Source organism: Chroicocephalus ridibundus, chromosome 7 (assembly GCF_963924245.1).
Source record: "Chroicocephalus ridibundus chromosome 7, bChrRid1.1, whole genome shotgun sequence".
Taxonomy (NCBI): Eukaryota; Metazoa; Chordata; class Aves; order Charadriiformes; family Laridae; genus Chroicocephalus; species Chroicocephalus ridibundus.
In genome coordinates, this window is record NC_086290.1 from 53,735,523 (window position 1) to 53,759,949 (window position 24,427).

A 24,427-nucleotide genomic window follows, 5' to 3' on the forward strand; every position below is an offset into this window, starting at 1 on the left:
CCCACAACTCTCCTGGCACATGGCGCTGGCTGCCTGTGGGCTGGGAATGAACAGATGTGACATCAAGGAGCTTAAAACAGCCCCCAACCCCGGCCTCTGCCCAGATGTGGGGGGGAGGTGGCAGGCTCTGCCCTGCTCAGGGTCCCACTAGATCTGGGACAAGACCCTGGGGAGAGGAGGAAGCCTTCCTCGCTTAGCCCCATGGGCTACCCCATCCCACTGGCGCCCACCTCCCGCTCTGCGCAGGCGAGGGGCTGCGCCGCGGCGGCAGCTCCCCTCCGCTCCCCTGCCCAGCGCTGGGCCAAGGCAGGATGCTATATTTGGCCTGGCGGAGTGGTGCTGGTGAAACCCGACGCTGCCGCGCTGTGCGAGGCCGACAGCTGGAGCCAATGGGGCCGGCTTGTCTTGGCCGTCGCTGTGCTGTGATGAGAGGGGCCGAGACCGGCAGCGGCCCCGCCACTGCCGGCAGCAGCGCACGGCAGACCGCACACAGACCCATGGATCCTCCATCGCTGGTGGAAGAGGCAGACAACCCTCCAGCCCACCATCCGGCGGAGCCACGGCGAAGCAGGAGAGAGGTATGAGGGCTCACAGGAGTGATTTGGGAAGACTCAGTCCCTTGCACCTTGCGCTGCACGTCCGGGCTCCTCTGCGCTGCCCGCCGCGGTGCACAGGACCCTCGCTGCCCTGTCCTGCCCCGCTGCCTGCACTTCCCATCGCCGCCCCGGCAGCACGCGGTCCAGCTCGCCCGGCTCCGGCTGAAGTTCACCCCGCCGTGGTTACACATTGCTCACCCTGAGGGGGTGGTTTTAACCGAGCGCAGAGGAAGAGGGTTCTTTCACTCCCCTGGCAGAGCGGCAGCATGAAGCAGGTGAACCTCCCCGAGGAGAACGGCCTCAGCGAGGCGATGGCCACTGGCCAGCACGATCTCACACCCGGCAGCTGCGGGAAGAAACGCCGCTGGCTTCGGCGCCTGGTCCCGGACAACTTCTGGGAGGACGCAAAGAAGCTGCTGGTGCTGGCGGGGCCGCTGGTAAGGACCCCGGGCGGAGAGCGCTCCCCCCGGCACGGCCACCCCTGCTCACCTCCGTCTCCTCTTCGCCTTTCCTCCTTCCCACACTTAGATCCTGATCCAGCTGCTGATCTTCCTGATACACCTCGTCAGCTCCATATTCTGCGGCCACCTGGGCAAGGTTGAGCTGGCTTCCGTCACGCTGGCCATCGCTGTAAGCATTTGCGGGGGCTGCCCTGGCACTGGGCACCAGCTCCCACCGCTGACACTGGGACGGGATACTGACAAGGACAGAGGAGATTTCAGACTCCCACTTTTCCTTTTAGCCCCTCTCCCTACCTAAAAATCTTAACTACTCACATTTACGCTTTGTTTTTTTAACTCCTGTTTCCAGGTTATAAATGTTACTGCCATCTCTGTAGGTTATGGTTTGTCTTCAGCATGTGACACCTTGATATCGCAGGTGGGTAAGAGATGTTGGCACTTGTCCTGGAGACGTGGGGTTTTCCAGCACCGGCTGATGCTGCCCAGGCACTGCATGGAGCCCTGGCTGCACCTGCGAGCTGGGGAAGCTTCTCCCCAAGCAGCAATCCCATAACAGGGAGCTCCGTGTTCCCCTTGAAACACCAAATTCTTCCCGGGTGGTCTCCAGGGTGGTCAGGGCTGCTCCATGCCCCGCAGTGTCCCCGTCACCCCAGCCCCGGTGTGCTGACAGCGCAAACAGAGCTCACCATCCTCTCGCCTTGCAGACCTACGGCAGCAAGAACCTGCTGCGCGTGGGGGTGATCCTGCAGCGTGCCACCCTCATCCTCCTGCTCTGCTGCTTCCCCTGCTGCGCCGTCCTCATCAATATCGAGCAGCTCCTGCTCCTCATCCGCCAGGACCCCGAGGTCTCCAGGTCAGACACCACTGCCTCATCCCTCCCTGGCATGCTGGGGCTGCGAGGACCACGGCCCCTCACTAACCACTCCTCTCCTGTCCCCCTAGGTTAACCCAGCGCTACGTGATGGCTTTTGTCCCTGCTCTCCCGGTGAGTCCCTGTGGGTACCCTGGATGCTGGCCACGCACAGGGACCGCCCGTCCTTCCCCTGTTTTCCACCACAGCAGCAGAGCCCCTGCTCAACGCTGGCCTCATCTCGTCCACCAATTTCCTTTTCAGGCGGTTTTTATGTATAGCCTGGAGACAAAATACCTGCAGAACCAGGTAGGTCCCACAGAAGGTCAGTCCCGGCTCAGGGCTCCTTTCAACCACGCATCCGGGGTTTTCATGCTTGCTGTTCCCGGTGGCAAGGCGGTGTGTGTCCCCACCACTGCCCAGGTGCCCTGGAACAGCTCTGACCCCGGAGATCAGCCCATCCCATGGCCAGTTGTATCCATCTGCCTGACGGACCTTCTTTCATACTTCCCTACATCAGGGATTTCCCTCCAACACACTCATTTTCCGAGCAGGCAACATCGTCAGAAGTTTCTTGTTTTGGCTGGGAAAGCTGCTGAGCGCGGGGTTGGCAGGGACCTGCCCACCTCTCCCCCGAAGCTTTGGTAAAGGCACTGCAACCCCCATCTCCTCCTCTTTGCAGATGATCATGTGGCCGCTGGTGCTGAGCGGGATCATCGGCAACGTCGTCAACGTGATCGCAAACTGCATCTTCCTCTACGTGTTCCACTTGGGCATCACGTGAGTAGTGCCTGCACCCCACGGAGGGGAAAAACACAACACCTGGCAATGGCAAGGGACTTTTCCAGGATGTCGGCACCACCAGGCATGGCTGAGCATGTGGTGCTCGCAGGGGCCCGGCGGGACGTTATGCTGTGGCACCCTGAGGTCAGGGAGGCGTGAGCAGGATGCCAACGACCTTTCTCATTTCCTTTGCAGGGGCTCTGCCTGGGCCAACACTGTTGCTCAGTATTCGCAAGCCATTTTCCTGTTCCTGTATATCGCAGGCAAGAAACTCCACGTGAAGACCTGGGGAGGTAAGAGCATCTTACCTCCCCAGGTAGCGTGTCCAGAGAAGGACTACAAAGCTGGTGAGGGGTCTGGAGGACAAACCTTATGAGGAACGACTGAGGGAGCTGGGGTTGTTTAGCCTGGAGAAGAGGAGGCTGAGGGGAGACCTTATCACCCTCTACAACTACCTGAAAGGAGGTTGTAGAGAGATGGGGGCTGACCTCTTCTCCCTGGTGACAAGTGATAGGACAAGAGGAAACGGGTTCAAGTTACGTCAGGGGAGGTTTAGATTGGATATTAGGGAACATTTTTTCACTGAAAGGGTTATTAAACATTGGAATAGGCTGCCCAGGGAGGTGGTGGATTCACCATCCCTGGAGGTGTTTAAAAAAGGGGTAGATATGGTACCTAGGGACATGGTTTAGAAGTGGTTTTTGTCAGGGTAGGTTAATGGTTGGACTTGATGATCTTAAAGGTCCCTTCCAACCTCAGCGATTCTATGATTCTATCTCCTCAGATCCCTCTGGGTTCTGCCTTACGCAAGTATTTGTGAATCTTCCACCGCTTCTATCAAGTGAATTCTGTTAGTCCTGAGGGTGAAATATTAACCTCAGCCTGGTCCGCCCCAGGAATGCGGTGCTGCTTCGGTGGGTGCACATCATGTACGAGGGTTGGCAGAGCACCGTGCTGGGCAGTAAACATTAATTCTGGAGAAATGAAACTTCCTGCTGAGGCTTTGTAGGGTTCAGGCCCGAAGCCGGATGAGCACAGACGTAAGCACGAGGTTGTCCTCAGACGCTCTGCTCCGGGAGGGATGAGCACCTGCAGAGCTTGTACATGCATGCTCTGCTGCTGTAGGTCCTATGGCGCTGAGGAGCATTTCCCTGGTGGCTCTGCAAACAGGAACAGTACCTCCACCTGCCGCAGGTGCCCTCGACATAGTGGCCAGTCTGGTCATCCATCAGGTGACATTTCTCCTCTCTGCAGGCTGGTCCAGCGAGTGCCTGCTGGAGTGGGACAGCTTCACCTCCCTGGCTGTCCCCAGCATGCTCATGATATGCATCGAGTGGTGGACCTACGAAATCGGGAGCTTCTTGATAGGTCAGCGGAGAGGGGGGAGCTGCAAGGATGTGGGCAGGATGTGACCCAGAGCGGTGTCTGCGGCAGTCGCAGGCGCCAGGAGTGGCTCTCACACCCAGTGCTGACCCTCTCCTCTCCCCCAGGCCTGCTGAGCGTCATAGAGCTCTCCGCCCAGTCCATCATCTACGAGGTGTCCGTTGTCGCTTTCATGGTAAGGGCTGGGGGTTATTCTTTCGGACCAGGGCACCCTAAGGACAGTCCTGGGACAGACACCCAGCAAAAATCAGCTTCAGCAAATCTCGGTCTTCCCCCTCTGCACTTATGCCTCTCCCTCCTGTGGAGATATTTTAAATTAAATCCTGAACTCCATCCCCGTCTCTGCTGGGTGGTTATTCTGCTGTCGCTGAGATGTCCCCGTGACCTGGATGCACAGTCGACCCTCAGGCCTGTGGTTACAGATCCCCCTGGGGCTCGGCACAGCCGCCAGTGTGCAGGTGGGGAACGCGCTGGGCGCCGGCGACGTCGAGACGGCCAAGAGATCCTCCTCCACCAGCCTGCTCTGCACAGGTCAGGCCGCCGGCATGGTGGGAAGCCTTCGCCCGGGCTTCTTCCAGGCATGGCATGACCAGGGAGTGTCTGAAGTCCCCTGCCCGTGGCGCACACTGCTGTCCCCTGCTCTCTCCCTTCGGCTGCTCCCGAGCTCCCCGTCATGGCCAGGCTGAGCTCAGCGCTTTGCTCTGCTTTTCAGGGGGGTTTTGCATAGCCATGGGGGCCATTTTAGTCGCCACGAAGGACATGCTGGGATACATCTTCACCCCTGACAAGTGAGTGCCACCGGCTCCCAGCCTTGGTGCGCAGAGGTCGGTTCCCAAAAGCAACTGTTGGCTCTTCTCTGTCCCCAGGGAGATTGTTGACTTGGTGGCCTGGGTCATGCCTGTCTACGTTGTCTTCCACTTGTTTGAAGCCATGTGTGTAAGTCCCTTGGGATGCTGCTGCTTTTGGTACAGGACCTCGGTGCTGAGTGGCAGCACCGCAGGTCGGTCGAGGGTCCCTCAGGCTGCGGGTGAGCACCGACACCGGGACCCTGCAGAGCTCCTGGGGTCACTCCTTAGAAAACACCAAGTGCACAAAGAGTTGCCAACCCACAGGACCAGGAAGGGATGCAGAAATAACAGGGTGGAGGCGGGGAGCTGGTTCATCACCAGGCTGGTCCACCAGCCCCCCCGCAAGGCAGCGGCAGAGCCCCGAATTTGGCCAAGGCGGCGCTCCCGACCCTGGCCCCAGCCCCTGTCTCTCTCCCCGGCAGGGCGCCTGCAGCGGGGTGCTCAGAGGCATAGGCAAGCAGAAATTCGGTGCCATCCTCAACGCCGTGAGCTACTATGGTGTGGGTCTGCCCCTGGGAGCTGTGCTGCTCTTCGTGGCCAGGATCGGCGTCATAGGTACCGACTCCCGGGCACACAGCTCTGCATGTCCCCAGATCCCCCGCAGGGATGCAGCTCCCCCCAGCTCCACCAATGGCTCACCATGGCCCTCCCGCCTGGATCTGCCCTCCTACCTGGCTGGGGACTGGGCAGACTGGGGTGGACTGGGATGACCCCTGCAACTACTGAGAGCTTTTAATTGTACTGGGAAAAAGCAACCTCTGCCAGGTCTGCCAGGCAGCCCTGCAGCAAGAGCCCACGGCCACCCCATCCCCGTATCCCTGCTGACCTCGGTGACATCCCCTTTCGTGACTCGCTGTCCCGAGATGCCGTCTCGGTTGGGTTTGGTCCAGCTGTGGTGCCTGAATGACGCTGGCGTGCTCTCCGCAGGCCTGTGGCTCAGCATGCTTGTCTCTGTCTTCATCCTCTGCACCTGCTTCATCGCCTACATCTACCGCATGGACTGGAGGATGGCGGCCGAAGAGGTAACCTGTGCACCCACAGCGTCGCACCCTGCCAGCAGGAGGGTCCCTGGCAGCTTGGCTGGGATCACAAGATGAGACAGCATCACAGGCTCGATCCCTCCAGTGCCCCCTGCAAAAGCCAGCGCTCCCATGTTTGGAACTGTGGCCGTGTCCCTGTATTCAGCTCCCTCCCACCCACACACTCAATGGCCTCAAGGTTTCCCTCTGCACCTTGTGCCACTCTTGGCTGCGGACATGAAGCACAAAGCAGATGGGACGACCAAGGCATACCTCAACCCTACAGTCCTGAGCATTGCCTTGCGCCCCAACAGCTCTGGGGTTCCCACCAGCCAGCATCGCTTGGGCATTTTGGGCATCTTTCAGCTGCGAGGTGCCATTTTCAGCCAGACGAACCCCGCGAGAGGCAACACATTGGCTTTGCTCCGTGGGGATTTCCTGCAGCACGTGCCACTGGCTAAACCCATCGCATTCCCTCCCTCAGGCTCAGCGCCGTGCAGGAGTGACCCAGCCACCACCAGAGGAGCCGAACCCGGACCCCGATCCCTCCTGCAAGGCGCTTCCCTCTGGTGTGGGGCCAGTCCCACTGCCCCATACATACCCCCCTGCCAGGACAGTGAGGGCGTGCGTAGGTACGGCCAGGAGCTGGGCGCTGCATGCCGTGGTGCGTTTGGATCCAGGAAGGGTCCCCAAGGGTTCACATAAGCCAGGAACGAGCCCACAAAATGGGAGTGCAGTGTAGTGCTGGGGATGCCCGCAGTAACAATAATTACGAGGGTGGGCTCAGGAGGGTGACGGAGGCTGGCGGGGGGATGACCTGGAGGGATGGGGCACCATGGGTAGTTCTCACCTTGCAGACACTGGGTCCCACCGAAGCTCCACTAAGGGCTGGAGATCTCCACGCTCTGGGCTGCTTGTAAAGTGCTTTCAGACCTCAGACAAAACCCTTCCCAAGAAACCTCTCAATCCCCCCAAAAGCCCTGACGATCCTGCCCCGTTCTCCTTGCAGCGGGAGTGGATGCACAGAAGGGCGTTGTGCTCACGGGCATCACCAGGATGGAGGGACCAACGTACCAGCTGGAGTCCCAGGAAGCCACGTCCCCTCCAGCCACCACCACAGTCACCAAGGAGCTGATCATCCGGCGTGGGCTGGCAGCGGCCGCAGCCATCGCAGTGCTCGCGCTGGGCGTCGTCATAAAGCTGATGACCAGCAAACACTGACTCGTGCCAGGGACCGTGGGGACTTTGCTTTGGGGACAAAAGCCCCTCTTGACGGATGGACATACAAAGCACAGACTGGCCAGCGAGAGAACCCAGCACACACCTCTCCCATGGGAGCCAAACGGCCCCCAGCAGCATTTGGTGGCATCTGCTCAGCCACTTCTTGGGAACGGGCCCTGCGGCTGCTCTGACGCCCAAAACGCTGTTTGGGGCTGCCTGATGCACCCCGAGTGTGCGGGTACCCCCCTCCTGCCCGCTATCACCCACCATCCGGAGCCGAGCACAGCCTGGCTCACACCGCTGCTCTGTGACAAGCGCCGAATAAAGAATAAACCTGGCTGGACGCGGGCTGGCTCCTTTGGGTGGGGGCTGAGGGCAGGGGAACATCTGACGCTGGGGGCTGCAGCGAGCCCGGGGGCGCTTGTGGGTCTTGCCCTGGCCCCAAGCGGCCTTCGCAGTAAAACAAAGGTTTTATTCAGCGAGGCAGCTTCCAGTTACAAGCTTGGAGGTAAAAGACTCCCCGTAAACCAATAAAAGGTGGAAATTCAATTAGGCAGGAGATGGCTGGCTGCTCAAGCTGAGGCCAAGGCCTTCCCCAGCCCTGGGACGCCGGTGGCAGCGACGCTGCTGTCAGCGCACAGCCCCAGACGCAGTGCACCAGCGGTGTGATGGTCCCCGGTGCTCCTCGAGTCCTCGGACAGTGTGGGCACAGCTCAGAAAGCCTCCGCTGTCACCTCAGGTAGCCTTTGCACACCTTGGAGGGCTAAAGATGGTTTCCCCTGCAATGAGATATCACCCGTTTGGTCATGAGCCCGTTCGAGGATGGATGGTGCAGGTTCTTGGAAGGCCTTTCCCTCTGCTCTGGGCAGGCTGCTGGGGACAACCAGCCTGGACTGTACCCATCAGTAAAACCCACATTTTGTTAGGCTTATTGCTGGTATGAGACAGCTTTCTATGGGGATCACGCGATGTGTTCTGTAGATAACAGGCTCAGTGACAACTCGCTTTGTTTTGATACCCTTGCGACAAACGATTCCTCCCTTCCCGAGAGCTTTTAGATGGGCTCCTGATTGCAAAGCAGGGCAGATGCTGCCTCCTTCCATCTGGCACCACTCGTTGCTGAGGTCTGAACCGATTCCTGTGTTTGAGCAGGAGCTGGAGCCTCCAACTCAGGGCTTCTCTGCTTTAGGTGGCTTTCATTTGCTTCTACCTCTTGAGGGCATTGGCTGACTTGAAAGAAAAGAAATGGCAGCAAAAAAAGAGTTCAGCATGAAGACTGCAGGGAGTGAGCGGCTGGTTACTGGTCTGGAGCGTTGCCAACTGCTGACCACCTGCCTCGTCCAGAGGACACCATCTGGAGAGGCAGAGAAACAAGGCTGAGGCCAACAGGGAGGGGGCAGAGCCTGAGGCAATGGGGCAACGGAGGCTGAGAGCAGGCCGGGGCTCCGGGGTCGGGAACACGCGCTCATGCAGACAGCAGAGAGCCAAAGCTCACTGTTGCCACCACCGCTGCCACAATCCCCAGCAGGGCCAAGATGGCCAGACCCACTCGGCCCTTGTTAAACTGCTTCAAGAGGAAGAACTTGGCCCAATCCACCTTCTTCTGGCTGCCAGGCGGGTACCGGAGTTTGTGCACAACCTCCATCTTCAGGTCCTTGATCAAGCAGGCGCGGCGGTGGGAGAAGGTCTCAAAGCTGTACTTGCCGTGGTAGGCGCCCATCCCGCTGTTACCTGAGGGACACAACCCAGGCAGGTCACACCATGCACAGGGACAGCTGTATTTCTTAAATTCTGTTTGGCAGCCCTCAGGACACAGGGAAAGCTTGGTCGTGGTGCTTCTCACACCTGGAGCAGCTGCTCTGCTCCTCAAGGGCAGAGAAGCAAAGAGCAGCTTTAATAACTACCCAGAAATAAATGAGGACCTGCTCACTGCCTTCAACTGGGGCTCAGGCTGGTTGTGTGCACCCAGCCTTGGAATGTTAATGGCACCAGCCCTCTCTTCTCCAGGGCCAGTCCTGCTTCTCCCACATAATTTACACTGGGGCGGGGGACAGGAGGAACAAGCAGTGGGACGTAAGGAGGACATTCAGCAACCTGCCATCAGAAACACCCAAAACCTCAGCCCTCTACCTACAGACCAGTTGTCTCTGCTACAAAACCATGGGCCTGACAGTGACCGTGGAAACTCAACCATCTGCTTGGCCACAGGCAACTTCACCCCATACCCCGGCACCGGAGAACCAGACCTGCAGACAGATGTGCCAGAGGGTTTTCCTCTCCCACTGGCACCAACACTGCTCCAACCACTAATGAGCCTTTTTACAAAGGAAACCACCAGTGAAAATAATATGGGAAAATGCAGCTGAAAATGCAGCTGAAAGTTCCTGAATTGCCAAATGTGAATGATGGCACCTGGGTCAGAGGTTGCTGCTGGGAGACTGAAACCAGGCCTATGGGCTGGAACAGGGACGTACCCACACCGCCGAAGGGCAGATCTGGAACCAAAGCGTGCATGAAGACGTCATTGGCTGTCACGCCGCCGCTGGAGGTCTCCGATATCACCCGTCTGATCAGCTACCCAGAACAAGAGATGGCACAGAAGAGAGGGAAATCAAGACGGGCCACAAACGCCACAGTGTTTACCAGAGCAGGTGGGTACCAAGGTTTGCTTCTCCCTTTGTGGAGGGTACCAGGCTGTGCCTTGTTCCTTCAGAGAGGCCGGGTTTGCAATACTTTAGCACAGGATCTGCCCAGCTGGAACAGCCACGAAATGAAAAGGCTCCAACCCAGTGGGACAGGTCAGAGCCTGGGGTGCTCCTCAGCCCTCCCACCCAAACCGCCCGGGGCTGTTGTTCCAGGGCAAAGCCCTGACCTAAATTCCTGAGCTGGCACAACAGAGCCTGGAGCAGGGGCAGGAGACGTGGAAGGAACTAGCATCCATGAGCATGGGCCGGCTGGCTGAGGCATGTGGAGAGCTATGCAAACCCAGAGTCCTTTAGCAGGAGAATGGGAGGCTCCAGCAGCTCTGGGGACACTTGTGGCTTTGTGGCCCCTGTGAGCCAAACGCTGCGATTCACAAGCAAAGAGGAGCCAACTTGGACCCTGCGGGGAGCCGTGCCTGGGACTGGCCACATTCAGGATCAAACTGCGCAGTCACCTCTGCAGGGGAGCACAGCCCAGACCCACCTTCTTGTCGTTCGAGAAGACGTACAGGGCAAGGGGCTTCTCCCGACGATTGATGAACTCAATGGCTTCGTCCACGCTCTTCACGGTCAGAATGGGGAGGACCGGTCCAAAGATCTCCTCCTGCATCACCTTTGACTCCGGAGAAACGTCGGTGAGGATAGTTGGTGCTGAGGCAAACAGGAAGGCAAGAGATGGCGTGAGCAGCACAGAAGATGGGCTCCATCGCAGGACCTCGTCCTGGGCACGGCCTGCGTTCAACACACACCAAGCGAGCCACAGACACGCACGGCCCCCAAAAGGCACCCACCAACACCTCTCCTCCCCAACAGCTGCCACAAGCACCTATGAAGCAGGAGGCCTCATCAGTCTCTCCCCCGTGAGCAATCTTCTGCCCTTCCAGCAGGCCCACGATCCTCCTGAAGTGACGCTTGTTTATGATCCTTTCGTAATCCGGAGACGACTTCACGTCTTCTCCATAGAATTCCTGCCAAAGGGCACAGCACAACCAAAGCGCTCAACACACCTTCACAACAGCCACAGCTCCAGGGCTGCAGCCACAAAACTCACACCTGAGCTGCAACGGGGACAACTCCCACAGCACGAGGAACTCCACCCGCACCTGCAGAGTTGCCTTGATGTTCTCCACCACTTTGCTCTGGATGGATGGGTCGCAGAGGATGTAGTCCGGGGCGATGCAGGTTTGCCCACAGTTCATGTACTTCCCCCACGTTATCCGCCTACGAGAGAACGCGAGATGCTTTCTCCACAGTCAGTCCCCTCCACACCCCACACAACACCACCTCAGCGACACCCACAGTCCAGGGACAATGGCCCACCCAGGGCTTGCAACTGCCTGACCTGCAGGCGACGGCCAGGTCACAGTCCTTGTCGATGTAGCAGGGGCTCTTCCCGCCCAGCTCCAGGGTGACGGGCGTCAGGTGCTTGGCGGCCGCTGCCATCACGATTTTGCCCACTGTGGAGTTGCCGGTGTAAAGGATGTGATCGAACCTCTGGGTCAGCAGGGCTGTTGTCTCAGCTGCACCCCCAGTGACCACAGGGTACAGCTCCTGCAGGGGGAGAGTGTTGGGGTCACCTCAACCCAGCGCATCCCCATGGTGCAAAGAAACCCAGGGAGGGACACCAGGCAACACTCACCTGGTCAAGGTACTGGGGGAGGAGATCTGCCACCAGCTGAGCCGTGTTCTCGCTGATCTCCGATGGCTTCACCACCACGGCATTGCCTACAACACAAATGCAGCACGGACACTGAGCCCTCATCCTGCTCTCCTGCAGCACCCACCCATGGCCCCAGGAAAGATAGGGGCTGTGACGCATCCCCACCTGCTGCGATGGCCCCGATCAAAGGCTGCATGACCAGGACAAAGGGGTAGTTCCAGGCCCCGATGACCAGCACCACCCCCAGTGGCTCAGGGCAGATGTAGACCTCATCCCGCATTGTCAGCAGGTTCTTCTTCACAGGCTGAGGGGCTGCCCAGGATGGCAGCTTGTCCATAGCCAGGGCCAGCTCCCCCAGCACGCCCAGGATCTCGTGGTTGTACGCGTTGGGCCCACACTGCAACGACAGAGAGCTTGGGGAGGGGATGGCAAAGGCAACCACCTCCCACACCCACTACAGCAGCCCGAGGAGGCAGGGCAAAGTCATGCAGGATGATGGGGGACATCAGTAAAAATAATCTGGTGGGGCACAGGCAGTCCTTGGGGTTGCTGCTTCCCTCAGAGTTGACCACCATCTGTGCATGGCTGATGGGAGAAACGAAACCCCCTGACCCAGACCTTGTGCAGATCCGCCTTGATGGCTGCCAGGATCTCCTTCTCCTTCTCCTGCACCATCCGCTCCAGCGCCTTCAGCTGCTGCAGCCTGAACTCCAGTGAGCAGCACCGGCCCGAGTTGAAGGCGGCTCTCGCCCGCCCAACGACCTGCTGCATCCTCTCCATGGCTCAGTGCTGTGGGAAGAGAGCAGCAGGACACAGCTCACTACGGGGCCATTGAGGGCTGCTCAGGCCAGGGAACACTTGACATGGGGTATCAAGACCATCAAGAAATGTTCCACCCAGAGCAAGGTTAGGAGATGTTCTCCTCCTTGCATCACCTTCTGGTCCCAACGTGACTGCTCAGGGCTCCCACGTTCTGATGCCCCATCCTACCTGCGTAGGGTCCACCAACGGGCAGCTCTCATGACAACCCAGCGTCTCTGGGGATGGTAGATAGATCCTGTTCTGCGGGTGCTTTCTCCTTGCTCAGAGATACCCTTAAACCCACCAGTCATCCCACCTTCTGCTCACAGGGATGCTCCCATGCTCCCAAGGAGCCAAAACACAGAGATGACCATGGCCTTGGTGGACAGGCAGCTGGAAGCAGAGCTGCGTGCCTGGAGCCAGCCTGTGCCCATCTTCCCTGTTACGACAAGGCATTGCAGAAACAGGAGGAAAGGCGGCAGAGGTTTCATCCAGCTTCCCAGGAGCAGCCTTTCTCTCTTTAGTCAGGACAAGACATCTGCCGGCAGTCCCTGTCTAGCCGAAGGAGGCACCAAGGTTCCCTTGCAACCGTTAAAATCTGCCCTTCCCTGTCCGCTGCCACAGCTGCGTGACGCAGCCCCAATCCTGACCAAGAAAGCAGATGACTCATTAAAAAAAAAAAGAAGGAAAAAAGAAAGTTACCTTCAGAGCAGCTTCTCTCTCCACCAGTCTCCCGCAGCAAGTGGAAGCAGGCGGCAAGCCCTTCCCCTGACACAGCTTGGAGCGATGTCTCCTCCTCCCAGGAGATGAGAGCTGGCCCGGGCCCAGGGCTCTCGCTAGATACAAGATGCCCTTTACCCAGATATGTCCTCAGCCTGCGAATACGCAGCCGGGGCAGTGACTCAGCCGCCCGTGCCGGGTTGCGAGAGACCACGTGGCTTTGCCCACGTTGGGCACACGAGGCCGGGGGAGCGCTTTCACGTGCCGTGGCAGCCAAGGAACGCAGCCCCCGCTATCGCCCGGATCTGAACAAACCCCGACCGGGCAGCGCCCGCAGGTGGGAGGCGATTAGGGGCACGGATTCGCACAGGACAGGAGGAGAAACAGTCCAGCTCCCCCACAGCTCCCGGCACTGCCTTGCCCCACGCCCCGCCTGCCTCCTCTTCTCCGACAGAGCTCTGGGGTGTCCGTCCCCACAAGCAGAGAGGCCACGGCGCTGGGGACCCGCGGTCCTGCGCTGTGGCAGAGGCACCTCACAACACACGTGTGACATTCAGCCAAGCTGCGGCCAGAGCTGGGAGCGGGAGAGGACGGTCAGGATTCCAGGAGACTGCAGGGACTTACCACGCTCAGTTTATTATTGAAACTCTCAGTGTTTATTTAGTACTTGCAAAATATATCATTAAAAAAGGCTTAGGCACACGGATTTTCACCAGACATGAAGAAATCCCACCTATTGCACAGTAAATATAATTTTCTACTCTATAGTGAATAATTGCATTTAACTATAATTTTTTAAATTTGCCTTTTTTAAACATTAATATTTCTGAGGTCCTTTCACCTTAGATTTCTCAAGCATCCTCTCCCCAAGCTAGAACAAGCCCCATATTATCTCCCAGTGCAAGATTAGAGCAGACCCAGAAGCTCGAACACAAAGGAGTACACACTCTTTTCAGTAACTGTTTTCCCTCGGAGGAATCTGACCAGGAACAGGTTTGTACTGGTTTTGGCTGGGATGGAGTTAATTTTCATCATAGTTGCTAAGTTTCTTCATAGCAGGATGGTGCAGTGTTTTGGATTTATGACCAAAACAGTGCTGGTAACGCATCCATGGTTTAAGCTGTGCCAAACAATGCTCGCGTGGTGTCAAGGTCTCTCTTTGTCACTGCCCCGCTAGCGCTTAGGCTGGGGTTGGCAAGAAGCTGTGAGGGGACACAGCTGGGAAAGGTGACCCCAACTGATGAAAGGGATATTCCAGACTATAAGACATTGTTCTCAGCGATAAAAGCTATGGGGAAAGAAGAAGAAAGGGGAGGACATTGGGAGCTACGGCATCTGTCTTCCTAAGTCACTGTTACATGTGATGGTGCCTTGCCTTCCTGGGGATGGCTGAACATCTGCCTGCCAAGGGGAAGCAGTGAATTAATTCCTTAATTTTCCTGCTCGCACACCCAAATTTCACTTTACCTATGAAACTTTATCTCAACCTTCAAGTTTTCTCTTTTACCCTTCTGATTTTCTTCCTCTTCCCACGGGGGGGAGCGAGTGAGTAGCTGCGTAGGGCTTGGGTGCCCACCTAGGTTAACCCACAACAGGGTACTTTGCGACTCCCTCTTCTCTAAACAGGCCTGAAGCTTCTTTTGTATGACCACAACATGCTCTTATCAGCAAGATACAGGCATGGCAGGGATCATCTGTATAAATTTCTAACTGCCAAATAATTCTTACAGGCACACTATGAAACCCAGAGCCCCAAAAAAGGGAGTCAGCCCGCACCTCCTGACCAACTGTGAACTATTCTGGCTCATAGGGATCCACGAGTATTTCACCTCCGTTAAACTGCAAAGGGACCTCACTAGGTTTATTCATAACCACCACTGTTAGTAAAAACCATCAGCCAGCACTGCCTGTCTCAGACTCGTCACCAAGAGAGGCTGGTTGTTGGAAGCGCAACAGAAGACAGACCATCCTGGAAACTGCAGGGAAAACACTGTCAACCCCATCACAGCTGAAACGTCAGCTCCTGTTTGCCGCAGAAGGAAGGTAAGCAGTTTGGTACAAGACACAGTGTGCGTGTCTCTGGAAGCAGCGCTCTGCAGGGCATGGGGCGGAGGTAGGGACTGGTATTTCTTGCTCTGCAGTCCTCCTTTTGAGAGCTTGTACCCACTGGTCCCTCTGTTTCGGCATGACTTTTTTAGTAAACAGGAATCCAAGCCTTCTCTTGGTTAGTGCTTCTCTAAGGCTACTCTGTGTGTGTGACAGCTCACTGAAATAACCCAGTAGAAAAGAAAAAAAATGACTTCTCAGCTTAAGGAAACAGACACAAAGCGAGCACTCAGAGTATGACTTGCACATGGCGCCTTCTCCTTTCTTCAGTAGTAAACCATCTGTGAAAGCAAAACACAACACCAACGTCCTGTGAAGGATTTGCTGAAATAAAAACCAACTCCCCTTCTAGAACAGCCTGAAGCAAAGCCCCTTCGCTCAGGTGACTTCCCCAGAGCGCAGCTCGCCTGCCTCCTGCCCCTCAGCATGCACTGACTGGTTATCTTGGATGCTGTATGAGCTCTGAGCGCTGCCAGGGAAAGCATCGCACTTTGGCTCCAGGGGGAACCTTCTGCAAGCCCCACATTCACTACTCTAACGAGGCTTTGCCCGATCTCAAATCAGGACTACACACAGGAGAAGAAAAAAGCTCCTACCTCACTGTGACAGCCACAGCAGTGCTCTGAAACCTGCTCCTCCTTACCACACACTGAGCCAGCCCAGCCTCTGAACAGCCAGCACAATCAAGAGGGCTTTTCTCTTCAGCACAGACTGGTGATTCTGAGAAAACCCAAATGATTTCAAGATGCCGTGAGTTTCCCCCTCTTCGCTGAGAAGGCATTCACCTAGATGGGGCCTGCCTCCCTGGCTGATGCTTCAGGACCTGAGCCAGTCGTTGGCTCTTACACCTCCTCCTGGACTCAGATAAGCAGTTGGGTTATCTCCCCGGTCTTGCTGGGCTCCTGCACATCTCCTTGCAGCAGTAACAACACAGAGCAGACTGAAGTGTAGAGCCTGATCCTCCCTGCCTTCTCCTGTGCCCTCAGCGGCTGCTTCCTTAAGCCTACTAAACCCCAGGATGCACAGCTGAGCTTTGCAAGGAGCAGACGGTGCAGGCACACATGCTGCCTGGTCCACCAGCCATGGAGAACCATCAGTGATCATATTTGGAGCTTTAGATCTTTCCCCTCCACCTCAGGAGGCATCTCGAGTCCTCCAGCAAGCACTAGCAGGCTTCTGCCTCCTGCAGAGAAGGGAGGACATCCCACCCTTCCGTACTACCCAGCCAGAAACAGGGGAGGGAAATGAAAATAATTGAGCTAAGGTCAGATGGGGGCTGCAACTGGCCGAGGAACAAGAGCTCATTGTAGCCCTAGGCTTTAGGACATAGCCTCCCTTCCCCAGGGCCCCGTGGCACAAAACCGCAGCCAGCTGGGCTAGGCTGTGGAGCAGCTCACAACGCTGATGGAGAAAGCCAAGGAATCAAAATTGCTCCAGAGATCTGTCCAAAACATACCGACCTCTGCCTCTGGAGGGAGCTTCTCATGGGTGCCACCCACCAAGGCAGAGCAACAAATAGGGCCGCAGCCTAGGAGACTTCTCTGAGGGCATTTCTATTCTAAATAGCAATTGCAAGAGTGAGAAGCACATCTTGGTAATTTCTCTCATAAGTCTCAAGACAGAAAAAAACAGGCCAGGCTCTAAGAAAGGACTGCAGTCGCAAAGAGGGAACTTGGAGAAAATCAGAGGAATTGCACATGCACTCATGCAGATGGCAAAGAGCTAAAGCTCACCTTTATCACCACCGCTGCTACAATCCCCAGCAGGGCCAAGATGGCCAGACCCACTCGGCCCTTGTTAAATCGTTTCAAGAGGAAGAACTTGGCCCAATCCAGCTTCTTCTGGCTGCTAGGTGGGTACCGGAGTTTGTTTGTACCCTCCATCTTCAGGTCCTTGATCAAGCAGGCGCGGCGGTGGGAGAAGGTCTCAAAGCTGTGCTTGCCGTGGTAGGCACCCATCCCGCTGTTACCTGAGGGACACAACCCAGGCAGGTCACACCACGGGCTCAGACAGTCAAACCTTTGGCCACTTGAGGCCACCAGGAGGGTAAGAAGCAGCACAGGAAAATTCTAGTTGTTTGCCAGCTGCAGTGCGTACTACCTACCCTGTGCTGCCTTGCTGCAGTTTAAAAGCACAACTTCTCCTCTATATTCCTTCAGAAAGGACAACTGTTCCTTCCTCTCTGCAGCCCTTTTCAGTCTCTAAGATGTCCCTCTGTACTCCATCCCTCTTGTTCCCCATCCCGTTTTCACTACATACTCTCCAGTACTTCACTGGGTCCCTGCATATGCTGTTCCCTGTGCCTCTGAGCCGTCTCCAGCTCTTCCCTGGATTGAGCTTCCTCTCTAAGCACCGTGCCAAGGCTCTGAGATCCAAGCAGTGCTGTGTGAGAAGGGTTACCTGAGTTTCCAACTCCAGGACAGCGTGTGCTGTTCACAGCAGCAGAACACTGCTGGTTCACAGCCAGCTCGTGAGCACTCTAACACCCAAACCCTCTTCTGCAAAACTCCCGTAGGCTGTTCCAATTCTCCCCATACTGAAGTCCTACACTTCCTCCTGCAATTACTGCTAATCACACCAAGCTTAAGGAGCTCCAGTAACTTACCGACACCACCAAAGGGTAAGGTTGAGAGGAAGAAATGCATGATGACATCATTTCCAGTAACACCTCCACTGGAGGTTTGGGAGATTACTCTTTTGATTAACTGACAAAAGAAAAAAACCAAACAGAACATTACAAAGGCCCAGAAGAGACCAGACCATATAACTGACACAGACTGCAAGGGGAGCTATGAGCAAACAGGCCATTGTATACTTTCCTCTGGCTGATAACTCAGATGAGCCCTCTCCCTGCAATGTTAACTCAAATAAAGTGGGAAAGTTCAGAGAAGGGATGTGACAGCTGGAAATTTGGGAGCTTGCCTCCCTAGCAATATATTAAAGGTAACTAAGTTAATCATGAAAGACTACAAGGCACCAAAGAGGAAATTCAGCCTTTTATCCTTCTATTTCACAAAGTTATGCAAACACCAAACACTTCAGCAGGAGACTGGGAGGCTCCAGCAACTCTGGGGACACTCGTGGTCAGGCAAACACTGTGATTTGCAAGTGATTCCCCAACATGGACCCTGTGGGGAGCCGTGCCTGGAACTGGCCACATTCAGGATCAAACTGCGCAGTCACCTCTGCAGGGGAGCACAGCCCAGACCCACCTTCTTGTCGTTCGAGAAGACGTACAGGGCAAGGGGCTTCTCCCGACGATTGATGAACTCAATGGCTTCGTCCACGCTCTTCACGGTCAGAATGGGGAGGACCGGTCCAAAGATCTCCTCCTCCATCACCTTTGACTCCGGAGAAACGTCGGTGAGGATAGTTGGTGCTGAGGCAAACAGGAAGGCAAGAGATGGCGTGAGCAGCACAGAAGACGGGCTCCATCGCAGGACCTCGTCCTGGGCACGGCCTGCGTTCAACACGCACCAAGCGAGCCACAGACACGCACGGCCCCCAGAAGGCACCCACCAACACCTCTCCTCCCCAACAGCTGCCACAAGCACCTATGAAGCAGGAGGCCTCATCAGTCTCTCCCCCGTGAGCAATCTTCTGCCCTTCCAGCAGGCCCACGATCCTCTTGAAGTGACGCTTGTTTATGATCCTTTCGTAATCCGGAGACGACTTCACGTCTTCTCCATAGAATTCCTGCCAAAGGGCACAGCACAACCAAAGCGCTCAACACACCTTCACAACAGCCACAGCTCCAGGGCTGCAGCCACAAAACTCACACCTGAGCTGCAACGGGGACAACTCCCACAGCACGAGGAACTCCACCCGCACCTGCAGAGTTGCCTTGATGTTCTCCACCACTTTGCTCTGGATGGATGGGTCGCAGAGGATGTAGTCCGGGGCGATGCAGGTTTGCCCACAGTTCATGTACTTCCCCCACGTTATCCGCCTACGAGAGACCGCGAGATGCTTTCTCCACAGTCAGTCCCCTCCACACCCCACACAACAACACCTCAGCGACACCCGCAGTCCAGGGACAATGGCCCACCCAGGGCTTGCAACTGCCTGACCTGCAGGCGACGGCCAGGTCACAGTCCTTGTCGATGTAGCAGGGGCTCTTCCCGCCCAGCTCCAGGGTGACGGGCGTCAGGTGCTTGGCGGCCGCTGCCATCACGATTTTGCCCACTGTGGAGTTGCCGGTGTAAAGGATGTGATCGAACCTCTGGGTCAGCAGGGCTGTTGTCTCAGGTACTCCTCCAGTGACCACAGGGTACAGCTCCTGCAGGGCAAATGAGAGCCTTATACTTACCTCAATTGAAAGCAAATATATCAAGGCAGCAGCTCTACGTGAGCAGACTCGCTTGTAAGCTACATTAGCATCTGGAGAAAGAATAGCAATAACAGAGACAAGCTCTACTCCTTACCCCGAAATGAAGTTTAATTTGCTGTATTGTGCCACATGAACTAAAAGAAATGGAAGCTGATCCAGGGCTTTCTCAGGCTATGGACCTACTCCCACATCTTAAGACCAAGGGCGCATACAACCGCCAGGCTCTCCTAGGGACTCTCTCTTTCCTCAACTCTCACCCCTTGCTTAGAGAAAGCGTTAACTCTCCAAAGGAAACTGCTCAATGGGGCCTTGCTGTCAGAGCAACAGCCTCAGCAACACAGCACAAGGGATGTCAGAACTGCGAGACAAGTGGAGGAGAAACAACAACTCCTGCTACGAGTGTGGTTCGGAAGGACATGAAAACCCGGGACATATGGCTACTGAGCAAATGGCACCCAATTCCCAGGAAGAGCCAGGCACAGCCAGCATCCAACGCAAACTTGTGCTTACCTAGAGGCAACCCCAGCACGGCGTCCAAGAGAGTAATTATTGCAGTAACAATTACATACGCACCTCTTTACAAGGTCATAAATGTCAAAAAGGTTGTGAAGTTGCAACAATGTTATGTAGGCACATTAGGTTACACAAACTCAAGATTACATTGACATGTCTCTCTACGAGTAATTCAACCCTTTCTGTATCTCCTGCTTGCGCTCCTTGGGACAGAGCAGGCAACTGATTTGACTCTAATCTGCAGGAGCCGTTCGAAAGCATAACAGGCATCTACTCAAGACAATCATATCAGGCATGGGGCCACACTCACCTGGTCAAGGTACTGGGGGAGGAGATCTGCCACCAGCTGAGCTGTGTTCTCGCTGATCTCCGATGGCTTCACCACCACGGCATTGCCTACAACACAAATGCAGCACGGACACTGAGCCCTCATCCTGCTCTCCTGCAGCACCCACCCATGGCCCCAGGAAAGACAGGGGCTGCGATGGGTCCCCACCTGCTGCGATGGCCCCGATCAAAGGCTGCATGACCAGGACAAAGGGGTAGTTCCAGGCCCCGATGACCAGCACCACCCCCAGTGGCTCAGGGCAGATGTAGGCCTCGTCCCGCATTGTCAGCAGGTTCTTCTTCACAGGCTGAGGGGCTGCCCAGGATGGCAGCTTGTCCATGGCCAGGGCCAGCTCCCCCAGCACGCCCAGGATCTCATGGCTGTACGCGTTGTGCCCACACTGCAATGACAGAGAGCTTGGGGAGGGGATGGCAAAGGCAACCACCTCCCACACCCACCATGGCAGCCCAGGGAAGGAAGGTAAATTCTGCTGGCTTAAAGTGCCTGCCAGCGTAGTTACTGATAGTGCTTCCTCAAAGGATCCTTGCTGTTAGTTTGGGTATGTGGGGCTCAGCGCGCAGCAGAAGCCAAAACCTGACAGCCAGGACCTGCCTTTGCAGTCCTGCCTCAGACTAGCTCCTTCTTAGAAATAGTGGCAGCAAAGCTTGGCAAGCCACAGTGAGAACCAGGACCATGGAGAACATTAGCAAGAGCCATCTGGCGGGGCAAAGCCAGCCCTTGACCTTCCCACTTTCCCTTCTGGGTTGACCACCATCTGCGCATGGCTGATGGGAGAAACACCCCAACCCAGACCTTGTGCAGATCCGCCTTGATGGCTGCCAGGATCTCCTTCTCCTTCTCCTGCACCATCCGCTCCAGCGCCTTCAGCTGCTGCAGCCTGAACTCCAGTGAGCGGCACCGGCCCGAGTTGAAGGCGGCTCTCGCCCTCCCAACGACCTGCTGCATCCTCTCCATGGCTCAGCACTGCAGGGAGAGAGCAGCAGGACACAGCTCACTACAGGGCCTCCCTCCTACAGCTGGAAACCGACTTTTCCCGCAGATATCGAGGCACAGTCTCAGCCACCAGCCGCAATCCCACCACCCCACCTTGAGGGCTGATAGGCTCTATGCCTCTAATGCTCTAATTATGCCGTGACCTTCTGAAATCTTGTAAGTAATTCATGATTTAGAGAAGACTGAACACGAGCACCGGGAGCAAACGCCCCTACAACAGCACGGGAGTCACGCAGGGGAGGAAGAGCGGGGACGGGGGTGAGGGAAGGCCGCCTTTCCCCGCAGCCCGGCACCCACCACCACCCAGCAAGGCCACGGCGAGGACGGGGAGCCTCTCCGAGGAACCCCAGCGACCCCCGAGCGCCGACCGTGCTGAAGTGCCGCCTCCCCGACCGCGGGCCTCCCCTCGGGTCCCGCCGCGGCCCCCGCTCGCCTCAGCCGCTTCCGCCTTCCGCTCACGTGACGGCACCGCCCTGTCCGTCCGTCCCCCCCACGGCGGAATGGGACAGGCCGCGGGGCCGCCGCCCCCTCCCCGGGCGGGAGCAGAATGGAAGCGGCCGGCCCGGGGCGGCGGCGGCTCCGGTGGGAGCGGGGGGTTCGTGAAGAGGAGACGGAGGGAAGAGAGAAAGAGCAGAGCGGGGTGAAGAACGCGAGGCGGGCAGGGACCCCGGGGAGCGGCGGTACCGTGATTCCCGCCGTCGGGAATGGCGGCTTCCCTCCTCCCGCCGCCGGAACGGGCTGCCGGTCCCGCTGCGGCCTCCCCCGGGAGCTGCCTGGGTCTGGCACCCAGAGGAGCCCGGCCGGTTGTGAAACGGTGGCAGGGAGAGGCGTCGGGTGAGAGCTCGGGGAGGGGTGGCGGGGTAAAGTCCCGCCCGGGGCTCCTTATCGAAGTAGGGCAAATGCCACCGGTAGCGTGGCCCCTCCGTTTTCCCCGGTACGAACGCACCCAGCGCCTCGTCCTTTGGCCGGTGAAGGGGATGGCGGTGCCCGGCCGGCAGCCTCCCGCGGCACTGGGAGGGAGAGACTGGGAAAACTGGGCAGCAAGGGCCGAAAATGCAGGTGGTGATTTGTAGGAGGCGAGGGAACGGCTGGGAAGAGCCGGGCAGGGACAGCGGAGTTACCCGCGATACAGCCCTCGCGTGGGAAACTGGCCAAAAAAAAAGCAAGGAAAGGAGCTGGGACAGGGCTGGGCTCGTTCCCGTTAAAAACGGTCCTGCCCCGACTTGTTCTAAGAAATGGCAAAGGGAGTTATTTGAAAATTACTCCCGTTTGTGACACACGCTTACAGGGGCTGTACGTTTACTGCTAACGCTCTTCAGCCAAAACGGTGCCCAACTACACCACCCCCCCCCCACGCACCTTTGCGACGCGCAGGGCCAGCAGCGGGGCACTCGTGCCCAGGAGACGGGGCTACCACGGAGCCCACATCCCCCCCCCCCAAATTTCATGACATTTTCCCAGACCAGCATGGCAGCACTTGAGCCCCCTTCCCCCCCAAACACAAAACCTGGTTTTCGTGAAGTCCATTGGCCTCGCTGACAACTCACAGGCTGCGGCGGAGCCAGCACAAGAACATTTCACAAGCTATTGCACAAATCTCAGCAGTAAACAGTCTGCTGTGGACACGAATGACAAGAGCAATTGCCAATACTTGCGTGCAGGAGACAACACGTGAAAGAAACACAGGCTGGGCGTGACAGGGCCCTTGCACCATCGCACATGAAAAGGAATCAGGTTTGCGTTCAAGTAGACGCGTGTAGCACAAGTGGTAACTTTCCTGGCAAGAGGATTGCTTGATGCAAAGACGCATCACTGTGGGCAGGGCAGGCTGGAGCTCCGTCCAGGCGCTGCGCTGTCTGAAGGCCCAAGGAAAATTAGATAAGGAGTTAATGCTACGGCAATCAAAGTCTTTGAGCTTTTAGCATGGAGCACTGCATTGTGCCTGGGGAAACTGCTGCAAGGCATCCTCTGCAGGCAGCGCGCCCACTAAGGGATGTCTGCAGGAGGAGGGAAATGTTATTTACCTGCATTTTCCAGAGTGGCCATTCTCCAGAGTTTGTAGAATTCTCAACCCTTTAGCCCGAGGGTCTTCATGCCACAGCAGTGCTGCTTGTGCTTGGCATCACACACAGGAGGCAAACGTCCCAGTTCATCCCAGTGGCCAGCAGGCTGGTACTGTGTGTGCCACGCTTTCGCAGAAACCTGGTCTTAAGGCTCCTCGGTATTTACAGAAATGAGACAGCGGCAGTGGGCTGCATCCTGGGAGACAGTCTCTTGTCAGGGACATCTTTTAGCCAATTATGGAGAGGAAGCAAGGCTGAGGGCGTTTTAAGCATTGCAAAATATCACTTGAGTCTCCTTGGAGCGGCTGGGCAAGACACGTGGATTTCAGGGAAGCGTGGGATCTCGAGTGAGATGGAAGAATACCCCAGGCGGCGCCCAGTGAAACACATGGTCTGCAGCACACTCCCCCCGCCTAGGAGCTGACAGTATTTTCTATTTTTATTCAGTCACTAAGAAACAATAAAGGGAACTATTTATGGGAAAGTAACTGAGCTCCAGAGGAATGGGGAGGTAAGCAGTGCTGGGGGTGCTTTAATCCCCAGGGCTAGTCTTACAGCAGCAAGAGACATTTTACAGAGGAGCTGAGCTTGAGACTCCCCTCTCCCCTCCGTTCCTCGCGGCCCCTTGCTCTCATTCCCCTCTTGCAGTCAATTATAGCAAGGTGCCAGTGAGCCAGGCCCCTGCCCCGCACTGGGCCTGGGGAACGTGCCTTTGTGCTGTTCCTTGCCCTGCTCACAAAAGCATCCAGCAGAGCCTGGGGAAGGAGGACTTTGCTTTAGAAGATAAGCTGTGCAGTATTTGGTTTCAAGAGTCCACCAAATAACACAGCTAATCAATAAATGTTTCTTTATCTCACAGAATTTCCAAGGTTTTAGCTAGGTGGCAATCATCAATTTCTGCTTAAATGTCTGCCTAGTCTCAAATTCCAACTGTTTTCTAAAAGTCACAGAATCCAGCCCGTGGCACAAGATGGGCAGATACAAAAGCTCAAAAAGCACTCAATCATAAAACCGGGTACAGAAGATTAA

General features: G+C 56.6%; 3 protein-coding genes across 12 annotated transcripts; 1 reads left to right on the forward strand and 2 right to left on the reverse strand.

Annotated features, from left to right (window-relative positions):
* Positions 1-183: 183 nt before the first annotated feature.
* On the forward strand, positions 184-7,483 carry LOC134518436 (multidrug and toxin extrusion protein 1-like). 2 transcript variants are annotated; one of them, XM_063341242.1, is made up of 18 exons: positions 184-578; positions 854-1,033; positions 1,125-1,226; positions 1,407-1,475; positions 1,762-1,910; positions 2,000-2,042; positions 2,172-2,216; positions 2,590-2,687; positions 2,886-3,037; positions 3,945-4,058; positions 4,181-4,248; positions 4,496-4,604; positions 4,786-4,861; positions 4,940-5,009; positions 5,344-5,476; positions 5,849-5,943; positions 6,425-6,572; positions 6,950-7,483. In XM_063341242.1, exons 1-18 carry the CDS (start codon positions 312-314, stop codon positions 7,159-7,161), a joined length of 2,130 nt encoding a protein of 709 aa, XP_063197312.1. In that variant the 5' UTR covers positions 184-311; the 3' UTR covers positions 7,162-7,483. The 2 variants fall into 2 exon arrangements, with proteins under 2 accessions (XP_063197312.1, XP_063197313.1); XM_063341243.1 differs by having other exon boundaries at positions 2,886-2,983; positions 6,950-7,481.
* A 223-nt stretch (positions 7,484-7,706) lies between these two features.
* LOC134518439 (aldehyde dehydrogenase family 3 member A2-like) lies at positions 7,707-13,529 on the reverse strand. Of its 3 annotated transcripts, none has more exons than XR_010071965.1 (11): positions 13,027-13,529; positions 12,142-12,312; positions 11,689-11,920; positions 11,503-11,588; positions 11,206-11,414; positions 10,967-11,084; positions 10,690-10,831; positions 10,348-10,514; positions 9,636-9,735; positions 8,180-8,892; positions 7,707-7,940 (listed from the first exon to the last, which is right to left on the reverse strand). XR_010071965.1 is itself a non-coding variant. In XM_063341257.1 (11 exons), exons 2-11 carry the CDS (start codon positions 12,301-12,303, stop codon positions 8,358-8,360), a joined length of 1,380 nt encoding a protein of 459 aa, XP_063197327.1. In that variant the 5' UTR covers positions 12,304-12,312; positions 13,027-13,529; the 3' UTR covers positions 7,707-8,357. The 3 variants fall into 3 exon arrangements, 2 of the variants coding, with proteins under 2 accessions (XP_063197327.1, XP_063197326.1); XM_063341257.1 differs by having other exon boundaries at positions 7,707-8,387; positions 8,759-8,892; XM_063341256.1 differs by having other exon boundaries at positions 7,707-8,892.
* A 224-nt stretch (positions 13,530-13,753) lies between these two features.
* LOC134518438 (aldehyde dehydrogenase family 3 member A2-like) lies at positions 13,754-23,565 on the reverse strand. 7 transcript variants are annotated; one of them, XM_063341251.1, is made up of 12 exons: positions 23,360-23,565; positions 21,135-21,305; positions 20,490-20,721; positions 20,304-20,389; positions 19,221-19,429; positions 18,982-19,099; positions 18,705-18,846; positions 18,363-18,529; positions 17,756-17,855; positions 16,884-17,119; positions 15,747-15,870; positions 13,754-15,431 (listed from the first exon to the last, which is right to left on the reverse strand). In XM_063341251.1, exons 2-11 carry the CDS (start codon positions 21,294-21,296, stop codon positions 15,790-15,792), a joined length of 1,533 nt encoding a protein of 510 aa, XP_063197321.1. In that variant the 5' UTR covers positions 21,297-21,305; positions 23,360-23,565; the 3' UTR covers positions 13,754-15,431; positions 15,747-15,789. The 7 variants fall into 7 exon arrangements, with proteins under 7 accessions (XP_063197321.1, XP_063197323.1, XP_063197322.1 ...); XM_063341253.1 differs by lacking the exon at positions 23,360-23,565 and adding an exon at positions 22,843-22,864; XM_063341252.1 differs by lacking the exon at positions 23,360-23,565 and adding an exon at positions 21,769-21,800.
* Between the last annotated feature and the right edge of the window lie 862 nt (positions 23,566-24,427).